Source organism: Leptosomus discolor, chromosome 23 (assembly GCF_034619465.1).
Source record: "Leptosomus discolor isolate bLepDis1 chromosome 23, bLepDis1.hap2, whole genome shotgun sequence".
Taxonomy (NCBI): domain Eukaryota; kingdom Metazoa; phylum Chordata; class Aves; order Leptosomiformes; family Leptosomidae; genus Leptosomus; species Leptosomus discolor.
In genome coordinates this window covers 7,837,825-7,849,126 of record NC_141413.1, presented here as the reverse complement: position 1 = coordinate 7,849,126, position 11,302 = coordinate 7,837,825, and the positions used below count along the sequence as shown (strand labels likewise).

At 40.9% G+C, this 11,302-nt stretch overlaps 1 protein-coding gene across 1 annotated transcript in view; it reads right to left on the bottom strand.

The window, feature by feature from the left end:
* Positions 1-5,704: 5,704 nt before the first annotated feature.
* Positions 5,705-11,302, bottom strand: part of UNC5D (unc-5 netrin receptor D) — a 73,927-nt gene continuing 68,329 nt past the window's right edge. Inside the window, exons 14-16 of the mRNA XM_086477272.1 lie at positions 9,912-10,076; positions 7,890-8,068; positions 5,705-5,909 (exon numbers count right to left, since the gene is read on the bottom strand). Coding sequence (XP_086333398.1) covers positions 5,705-5,909; positions 7,890-8,068; positions 9,912-10,076 — 549 coding nt within the window. The remainder of the gene's footprint in view (positions 5,910-7,889; positions 8,069-9,911; positions 10,077-11,302) is intronic.

Sequence of the window (11,302 nt, the reverse complement as noted above, 5' to 3'; positions counted from 1 at the left end):
GCATATTGAGCTGTATTTGTTGCTACAGGTGTTGTGTGTTACATACCTAGTATTTTAAGTTACTGTATTTGCTCAGGAATCCTTCACATTTAAGTAATTTTAAGTAGACAATCACTATATATCCAAGAAGGGAGGTATGTGCCATTGCACGTGCTGCTGTGGAAAACCCGCCAGCCTCTTCTGAAGCAGAAATAATGTTAAGGGAGTAATTTTACCAAAGCATATACCACAAGTGAACAACCCTTAGAAAACATTCTTCAGCAGGTTTAACATGAAAAAGGTTCACAGTGAATCATGTTAACCGTCTCTACTGCTGTGTCAACAGTGGGAGAACATCCTAGCTATAATTCAAATTAGTAAAAGAAAGGCCAGAAAGACAAATCTTCAGATCATTCACAGCTGTTATGGACCTAGAAATCATTTCCCATTTTCCACTCAGTTAATTACCACCCAAGAAAAAATGCAGCCCGCCCTTTGCTTAAATCTTGTTTTATAGGCAGAAACAGACTGAAAAAATTTTTTTTTCAAATCAGGAACAGAAGTGCACAACAGTTCCTCACTTGTTCTAGCTCCACTGTATACATAAGTTTTACTTTTAGTAGTGGAAAATATTGTCTGGAACTGATCAGTTATTGAATGTTTTAAAACTCTCATATAGCACTGTCTTTCCAGTGGAAAAAAAAAACGGACCTTTAGTATGTCGTTAGTAACATGGAGTCCTATGGAAAGATCCTTTTTTAGTGATTTATGCTGAATAAGCTTCTCTCTTAACCTGCTGAAAGCAAACCCTGCGCAGGCCCACAGAGGAGGAGGCCAGCTCTTGCCAGAGATAAAAATAGTAACCAAAATAGCTCCCTGGATTTTAAGAGATTGCGTTGCTCTCTTTTCATCTATTACAAAAAGCCCAATAAAATTTTGGTGGGAGTTCATCTTGGTTTTTATGGGACTTGGACTGGTAAATGAAGTCTGAATTTAAATCTGCAGAGCAGGGTTCTTTCTTTTCCTTGCGGCTTGAAGGACTGTTGTTGTGGGAACTAGCAAGACTGCAAAGGCAGCGCTGTAAAACTGTAAATGAGCTTTACAGGGCTGCAGCCTGGCAGAGCCGTCAAGTGCACCATTTTGGTGACAAAACTGTAAGTCATTTTTAAAATGCAACTATTAGTCCTAAATGACTCACAGCACAGAAGTATCTGGGAAAAGTGCTTAGGAAGATGAAAATATACTAGAGCAGATTCTTTGGTGATGTAAAATCAAAATGGCTATTTCACTGCAGCAGACCCGGGCCAGCTAGCTGGACTCTTAAGTGCATAACATTACATTTCTCTTTCTTTTACTTTCTAGTTTATGAAGGTTTTTTAAAAATTATTTTTCAAAAGTCATAATTTATAAAATAGAGGAAAGGAATAAATTTTTAATTTCTGGCCCCTAATCCTGCTTCAGATGGACCTTTACATCTATGTTTTGATGAAATCATATGTATACAGGCTTCCAAGATATCTTCTTAACATAGACGTTAAAAACGTGCTTCTGAATTTTAAGATTGTTAATAATGTTCACCATCTCTGTTTATATAGCATTTGCATATAAAATCTGAATTATCATTCCGAGAGACTACTGTGTTGCAAAGCAGACTTACAGCAGGCTTGTGGGGGAGCTGGCAGAAGTCAGCTGCTTTCTTCTGCTGTAGAGAAGAGGAAGCCAACCCTTCACATCTACTTGTATTGTTTAGCCATTTGTTAATGGTAATGAAATCCACATGGCGGCCTCACTCACGCGGTAGCAGAAGCGTTTACCGAAAAACTGCTTTAACTTCTCCATCTCTAAAACCAAGACTGCATAAAAACAGGAGGAGAACAGGCATAAGCCTTGGTAAGTGCTGACTGCTATTAATATCATCCCGTGATGCTAATGCAAAACAACAGAAAGAGCATCTGAAACCAGGCGGGTCTGTACCAGCCACAGCAGGTCATCTGCAGATGCACTGAGGGGAAAGGGAATAGAACAAAAACTTCTGTAGCCTGCTTTTCCACACAAAGGTCTAACTTAATTTCATCGTGTCCAGTTACTGCCTACCAATATCCAGCATTATCATGGAGAACAAATTCTTTCCTTTTTATGATTTTTTTAAAAAATTATTTTGGTATCTTCTCTGTCACTTCAGTTTGGTTTTTTTCTTTTTTTTTCTTTTCCCCAGCTACACATTTCCTCCTCACAGGTTTTGTTTTCTGGTTGATCAGGATGTATTAGCTTAGGTACTTTGCACCGTACGCTCGGTTACTGTATTCTTAGGCCTTGTGCACTGTGGGAACAGCACGAAATTGAGGAAATAATGGAGGAATTGTGTGACTTAGCCTGTGTTGCTGTTGAAAAGCAGGTTATTGGTCACTGACTCCAAAAAGATACAGAACTAGAGATGATACAGAGAATAACAGCAAGGAGGTTCAAAGACGTACACGTTGGGGTTTTCAGCCTAGACAAGAGCGTGAGCACAAATGAGAGAAGCCTGTAAAAGAATGTGACTTGGTGACATTACTCAGCGTTCCTTGCCTCACAAGAACTAAGGGAACCCAGTGCAATTGTTGGGTGGCTCATGTTAAACAAAAGGAAAGCTTGGAAAGGAAGGGCTGCTTAAAAAATGCAAAAGAAGATTGAGGCACTTGTTTCTCCTGGGTATTTTTCATGAAGGCCAAGTGTTTCAGTGGGTTCAAATGGGATTAGTCAGTTCTTTGAAGGACAGTGACACTGATTCTTGGACTCAGTGGTCCACGTGCAACCCCCTGCTGACAAAGTCCTTTAGTACAGGGCACGTTTCTTACCCTTCTCCCTGAACTTTCAATCCCGATCACTATTAGAGATACCAAACAAGACTAAATAGATTTTCACCTGACGTAGCACGGTAGTTCTTACAAGACTCAGGTGTACAGCTAGATAAGCTCACATTAGAAATGCAGGCTAGTGGTTTGGGTACTGTTTCAAACCCCACTGCAGTGGGAGAAAGGTAAAAACACATAGTATTGCGGCTTTTCTAGTTCACTTAAACAATACAAGAACATCAAAACAGTAATAGGTTACAAAAGCCGGAGCTCTTGACTAGGATTCATAAAAGTAAGATCAATAACAAAGAAGCTGCTTTAGCAAAAGTGGAAAAAAAACCCAGGAAACAAAACCTAAAGGGAAACAACAGTACTCTACTGAGCAATGTAAAATTAAAATCTTACCTCAGGCCCCAAACTGAACAGTTTCTCTCCTGGCATTGCAAGAAACTCTGACACTGACTCGTTTGAACTACGTTAGCTCAGACACTAGCCTTGATTGGGTTTTGGCTCTAATGTGGATGTTGATGTACAACCCAGCTCCCTTCAGCCTGAAGACCCTTACAGATGTACTTTGGAGGCAGTCAGCCTAGACAGCCTCTGGTTTCCCTCTCTAGGCTTACCAAGCGGTCAGTAGACAGACGGGTGTCGCTGCACCTAGGTTTTCCAGAGCCACCCAAGTCTTGAAAGGAAACACTGTGCGTTTCCTGAGAACGCTTTAGGGTCTGCGCTCCGTATCGGCTCTTTGTGACCCCGTACGCTGTGTGTGGCTCACAGAGATTTGGAAAACAGAGGAGAAGATACAGACAGCTCCTCAGAACAACATGGGTGTGTTACAGCACCTGCGGGGTAGTACTGAGCTCCTCGTTGGGGTTCCCTAACCCTAAGCTAGTCTGAAAATTAAAACTGCACCTGCAGAGAAGCTGAGAACAAATTAACTGCTGGAGAGGGACTGTAGCTGGTTTCCCAGGCAACGTCAGCTCACTACAACTAACTCCACTGCTTTTCTGTGGATGCCATTCCCTATTTTTTTTTAATTAATTCATGACATTTTGTCCAATGAAGAACAGGTTTCTGAGGAGGAGGACTGGAAGTCACTAGAAATATAATTCAAACACAGATAGCACCATGTGCTGCTGAAAACAGTGACAGCTTGCTGCCAAATAAGCTGGTATTTTTGTCTCCGTCTTAAATATGCTTGCAGCCATTACTATTTCCCAGTGCAAACAGGAACTCTCATGTCAGGCTGCATGAAATACTGAAGTGCAGAAAATGTTTGGGGAAGTCTTAAGTATTTCTAAGTCTAAGACTATTCCAGCCTGCTGAGCTGGGAAAGCAGTGAAGTTTGCAATTTCAGATCAGTGAGAATAAGCAAAGTCTTACATGAAGAGTCATTCATCGTACTTTTCAGAACTGGAATCCTGGGTAAAGAAATTGTTGCAGATTATTAGATATTGGTACACTAAGTACCCACCCTGTGGCCCGCCATGCTGCTTTCTGCCAAATACTGGGGTAAAAAAACCCCAGAATGCTTGTTTTCAATTTCTTGCGTTTCCATAAAGCTCCTACAGTCTTGTGTTCCTGCCTTGTACTGGTTGTGTTCCTATCACCAAAACTGACCTAGGGCCAGAGTTAATGAGCACCTCAGCTAATTTTAAAGAATATATGAGTAAAAATACTGGTTAAATTTGGCTCAGTATCAGTTCCACTAAGACACTCACTCACAGTGACAGCTCTGGTTTTGGTTCAGTTGAAGTAATGAATTGTTTTTGAATGGAAATGGATGAAATGGATAAAAATTCTCTAGCTCGATTCTGGTTTTGGTGGTAAATGCAACATGTTTGTAGCTAAACCAAGTGTAACACAGCCAGCTTAATATCCTCTGACATTTCCAAACTGTACAATGAAATCAAGCTAGTTTTTGGCAGTGCCATGTGGGGTTACTGTTTTGATCTGAAACTAAACCAAAATGAAGCTGTGCTGATTGACTTCACCTTTACTTTTTAGTTTAGCCCCAGAACCTGAAGTAATAATAAAAAAAAAAGTGTAAACTTGCTAAAATAGGGCTGGCGATTTTCTGCATTCTATTTGGTTATTTAAATCCACCCCCAAAGAAACATTTTTGACTAAGTGAAAGTTTGCAGACCGAGCACGTTAGAAAATGTCTCTCACGCACACTGATTTCACAGCGAAGGGTTTTCTCTGTTATTTTGTTAACAGAACAGGCAGGAAAGCTCTGCAGCAATTGTACATTCATTGAGTGAGTGAATTTTTAAAAGAAGGTGTTTGGAATACACATGATACCAGTTAAATAGTAATGAGATCTTCTGATCTCTCAAACATCTGAACAGGGTAAGGCCAGATTTTCAGTTTTCCTGTAGCAGATACGAAGTGACACCATGACGCTATCGGATGACTGGAAGTGTGGTACATTAGAGATGCAGGACAAAGGGGACTCAAGGCCCCAGGCGGACAACACCTTAAACTAGGATTAACCTCTAGCGGCTCTAAATACTCAGTATCACACTTGTTGATTTTCACTAGGCTTATATTAGCATTTCTGTTTCCTAAATACATTATGTCATAATATTTACCTTTTATGACTCTGTATCTCACTCCTTCCTGCCCCAGGAATGATAGATGTGTAGTTTTGGTTTTGACATTAAAATGCAAATTTCAAATGAGAGAGGACAGGGAGAAGCTTGCGTTTTCCTTATTATCGAGACCATTTTTAATAGGGCTGTTTCTGCTCCTCCAGCTGTAAACTGCGTTGTGGAAATGAGTGTCTGTTTCCATACACCCTGTGCAGAAACCCTTACTTCCTCCCTGCCAAAGAGAACCTCTAGTGTAAGAGTCAAAGCTGGCCATCAGTTCTTGAATGGAAAAAGTGACTAAAGTCCATTTTGTCTGCTGTAGTTGAAGTCAGGATCCTCAGTCTCAGTTTCTGTTATGTCTGAGATTTTGGAGTGTGTCCTTCCTATTTCTTCCAGGGCACAGGCTAGGGAGTCAAGGTCGCCATCATGTTGATGTCGGGCTTCCCAGAGGTCCAAAATGACAGCAGAGGGACTGCTTTGTGTAGCGAAATAGGAGAGGTTCCTACAAGGAGGGGAGAAAGAGGTGAAACAAAAAGGATGAGAAACAGAACATACTGTAGCTGCTGTGAATGTGGAAGTGCCCTCTGCTGTGCTGAGCACTACAGATGTGTCGGAAAAACAAAGAACCTTCAGCAAGACCTAGGTGAGATGAGTGGGGGGAACCTGCAAGGAGACGCACGCTGGTGCGTTCATTCTTCAAATGTCACTTGCTCAGTCCCGCAGGAGGAGAATGAACAAGGGACTTGTACGTTCTGAAGTACGTAAATGCTGGCCAGCAGTACCATCCTATGGAATTTAGAAACAAGTCAGTTCTGGGAAGCATCATTGGTAAACTTAGCAAGTATTTGTCAGGGAGAGGAATTCTATAACTTAAATTGATGCTTGTGATTATGTGAATAGAAGACATCTTTTAATTGGTAAATCCATATTTTATTAATATGTAGTTTTTTAGGACTTTGCAGGGGGAAATTTGGTAAAACAAATTGTTTATCTTAAACACATTACCCTATAACACCTTCTATTTAAGGGCTTTGGACATATCAGCCAAATAAATACATGAACTTCACATTCACAAGCAGAAATGTTATTTATAGCATGTGTATCACATATAGATACATATCTATAAATACGGAAAGAAACAGATAAACCCGTGCCACAGAAAAGGAAATTTGCACTTGATTGCTATTGTTCGGTTTTTTATAACCAACTCCAAGATAATTAAATATTTGGTACTGACCATTTTTGGAGTGTTACTCAGCAGTAAAAAACCAGGCAGATAGCATTTTCCCCCTCAAGTTTCACCAATTACCTTTCCTTGATGCATTGATCTCTATTGGTGATCGAAAGCTATCAATCATACCTGTATACGTGAAGTACAGTTCCAGCTTTGATGAAGTTCCTGGTAGCAACAACACGAATCGTTTCGGTGCATTAAAGAACAGGTGACTGTCTGCACTGAGGAACTAAGGCCACGTGTTCCCCTTGCCAAGTGCTACCTTGGCTCGAGCAGAACTACCAGTGTGGCTGTGGCCTCTATTTTGAATTAGACGGGGGAAATCTGATGATGACACTAACGGATTCTGCTGTACATAAAGAAAAGAGAAATCTCCTCCAGCTTCCTCTCTGCATGAGGAATGGAAACCAGGGGAGATTAAAGTGCCTGACAATAGGTAGTAAACGCTGATGAGCAAAGCAGGATTTTTTAGACCCTCTCACTGCTGCAAGACTATAAATTACTTGTTTCTTTTGTTCAGATGTGGTTTATTGATATTCCCATGCAAAGCAACTAGTCAATGAAAAGTTATTGAGTTAAGTATTCCTCTACCCCCTTGGGAACATCTCTATGGCATTTATGACAGTCAGAAAATATTTCTGTGAGTGAACTGCCTCCACCAATTTAATTTAGCCAAGCAGAAAAAGCAAAATAACTAGTAAATTAGTTTTTAAGGCATCTTTCAGTTTTAATAATCATAATATTATTCCTAATAGTAGAGCATTACTTTCTTTTTCAAATGTGCCTTTTCCTTAAAAAAACAACAAACCACCTGCAGAATGTGTAATTCTTTTTGGCATACAGAATACATAGACAGAAGCCAAGGCAACAGGCCATATGATTTTTTTGAGAGAACGTGTAACCTCACAAGTCCTTTAAACCGCCGGTTTTATAGTACCCAACAGTGCCAGGATCCTTCTACAGTCTCCTACTTTACGAGACCCAACTCGTGTCAGGGCACAAAGAGAAGGTTCGGCCCAGAACAAACAAACTGGCCTTAGAAGCAAACACGAGGTGAAGGTGGTTCCTGTTTTCAGCAGCTACTTGTACATCAAAGAATGTACGAACTCATCTTCTCCTTGGGAGTGAGTACGTTAAGTCCCATGCACACATCTTTAATAGCAGCAAACAAACGAAGAACACCGTAACAGCAGCAAATTATTCCCATTGCATACGTAAATGTTCACCTTTCAAAACTGCCTCCATTACCTGTTAATGCTGTTTTTCTGCGCTAACATCTGCCAGTCTTTGCCTTTGGCGTTGGGAGTGTCGAACGTTGCGCAGATGCGTTGTCTAATAGAGTAGGGGATTTTGAATGCTTTTGGACCCATCTGTGCAGGGAAGTTGCTGTCATCGTGTGCGAGGAACGTGATGGTTTCTCTTTCATTCTGCACAGAATACAGAAGCAGAGCAGTTAGGTGGGGCACGGGGCTTTCTGGCCGCCCTGGGTCTGCGGGTGGCTCTCTTTAGCACAGGGTCAGAGCGACACCCAGAGCCCTGCCATACCCTCCCGTTCAGAATTGGGGAGCCGAGACAAGATTTCTGCACAGCCTCTTCAGAAGGAGAACAGCGTGAGGGCAGGCAGTTCTCCACTCTTTGCTGCCTCATTGTGCAGGGATTTGCCTGCAGTGAGCCTGTCTACGCACACCTATTGGTGTATCGCGGCTGCTTTTGGGGGAAGAAAGAATCAAACCTGAGCCTGAGATTCCACCTATGGTTTGTAGAACTGACAACAGAAAAATAGCTAAGTGGTATTTTTTAGATTCATGAAGGAACTTCTAGAACATCACAAGCGCTTACATATAAAAACATTTAAAATAGTGTCATTTTCTTTCTGCAAGCTTCCTCTTTTTTTTTTATTTTTGTGTTACAGGTGAAGTCAAATAGAGCGGTGGTTGGTAGATGGAATGCCACAAAAGCATATGGGTTTCTAAATCTTTAATTGCTTAAGCCTAAAATATGGACATATAAATCATTTGTGATCTTTTTTAAAACACCTGAATTCTATAAGTACCTCAGTTCTTCCATATTAATAATCTCTTCGGAATCCAGGTTCTTTTGTAGATCTGGCCCATTCTTTTCCTACGAAATTATACCAGTCTTGTGTAATACAGAGTCACACTTCCATACATTATTCGTTTCAGTGCAATGCAGTGTGAATATTAAATAACAACGATGCTATAGTCTCTTCATATAACATTGATGACACATCCCAAAAGTCATCCATGCAGAGTAATAGCGGTGCTGTAGATATACCGCCTGGTCTGACTGTTCAAATTAAATATGCAGAACAATAGTGGATTTTCATACCCTGCACATGCGAGATAAGCTACTGCTACCTGGTTAGTTCAGGGAATTGTAAGGCAATGAGCAATTCAAGTATTCAGTTGTTATTTATATATTTATTTTACAGTCCTCCTCGCTCTTCAATCACTTTTGAGATAGGCATGAGAAAGCCTGCCATACTAGCAAATCCGCTTGAAGACAAACTGTAACATGCTCTGGGGCCGTGTGGACTGATAGGTCCTTTAAAGCAAACAAAAGAGAGAGGAAAAAAAAAGGCAGCAGCAACATTGTATTGAGGTATATATAGAATGACAGAAGCTTTTTATGAAATAACAGTGAAGAACTGGAAAAACGCTTGGCCGTATTCTGAGGATGTTTTTATACAGAATGGTGGTTGTGGTTTTCTTGTGCAGTTGCTGCAGTCTCTGCATAGTGCAGTTAGCAATGGGCATACATCCTCAACCCAGAAGGAGTAATCTGGATTCATCAAAGATGCTCAATAATCTATAAAAAGCAGCTGGAGTTTCCATTGCTGTAGGACACATCACCAGTTTGCTTGACTCCGTGTTTGATTCCTTTCACCTGTAGCAAAGCTACAGTCCCTGCAAGACCTTCTGGGTAGACAAAAACGCTCTAATAAGTGAACAGTCAGTGGCCTAACAGCATACAGGCAATCCGCTGTTTAACTCTGCTCTGCAAACTATTCAAAACCTTTTTGCAAGAAAACTATTACCACCAACTCAAATATAAATCATTTTTAGTGTTGTAGAATCTCTGCTTTGATTTCTGCTGGAAATGGAATCTGTAAGGCTTTCCACAGCCATTAACAGTTTTGAACAGGGCGTAAGAAACTACACAGAGACAGAAAGGACAGAAATGGGGAGGGATCGTGTCTCATAGTACACAGCAACTTAACACAGCAGGAAGGAGAGGGAACGCTTTTACCTCTAGAATGGATGTCTGGATCTGCAGGATTTGCTCATGACCCTTGACTTGTCGGACGCAGATCTTGCAGGACAGCTGGGTGGTGGCGGGAGTGTAGCGCTCCAGCGAAAAGGCACAGTGCAGCGGCTTCTGGCTGCTGCACCACACACGAGAGAACGGGACTTCCTGGGAGAGAAACGGGGAAGAGAGAGAAGTTGTGACAATTGCAAAATAGGAAGAAAGTCCATGATTTTTCTCTACAATTGCGTTTTTGCTAATACCCCTGCAAACTCAAAGTAGGACAAAACTAACAGATGACGATTCAGCTGGTAAATACTAAGATGTGACATTTACTGAAAGCTTAGATTTCACTCAGTGACACAAATGATGAGAGACTCTCATCTGAAATGAAACTTAGGAAAGATGCACTTCACTTCCTCCTAGGCAGGGATCAGAACTCTCATCTGTGTCTCCTTGCCATCCCCTTGTGCTACGCAATTCAAAGAGAGGAACTTCCCCTCAAGACCTGCACCTCTCCAAGCTGACGCAGCACAGAGCACCGCAGCATATTTTCTGTCCCTGTAAACACCCACCCACAGGGTGGCCACGTGCAGCCACTGCACAACGTTGGCCAGTCTCACTTCTCAGTTTCATCCCGTTCTATTCCATGACTCTTTTCAGTGACTCTTTTGCTTCAGCCAGAGACAGTTTATGGGATGAATGACCTCATCAAGAGCTATATAGACAATGGCAATTAACCACCAGAGACTTCTGGCATCTCTGGTTGCTCTGGGTTCCTAAAAACATCCAGAAATAGACAGGAGAAGTGCATAGGGGGCAGCTAACTTCTGGTTTATGGTTTCTTTGTAAATACCAAAGTCCTCTTACTCGTCGCCTCTCTTTACGCCTTCAGAATACCTTAATTTTTTTATTTCCAAATTATAAACCCACGATGGTGGGTGGCCATGAAGGCATGTAAATTGTAAAACCAATTAAACCAAACATGTTCTCTATTTATTTCAAGACTTTAGAAAATACTGTAGAATTGAGTGCCTGGAGAATAATGTAAAAGGGAAAAAACCCTTATATTCTTATACTAATATTTCATTCTAGTAGATCTTAGCATTCATCCACGTTGTTATGGGATAGTGTTAAACAGCTTCAATGAGCAGTTATTCTAACACAGGAAAACTAGTTTAAAGATTTTTACATTAGTTTTTCTAGAGGAGGATTATGAATTTTCAGATTACCCTGTCCCTTTTTCACACACTATTTTTAAATTTTAGAATTAATTTGAACAGCATGTGAAGTTGATCCTTCAAAGAAAATACAATAAATTGTATATGCAGTTTAATCTGGGCATGCATTCTGCTTGCATTTTTCAGCACTTTCTAAGTGTTAATAAGTGACAC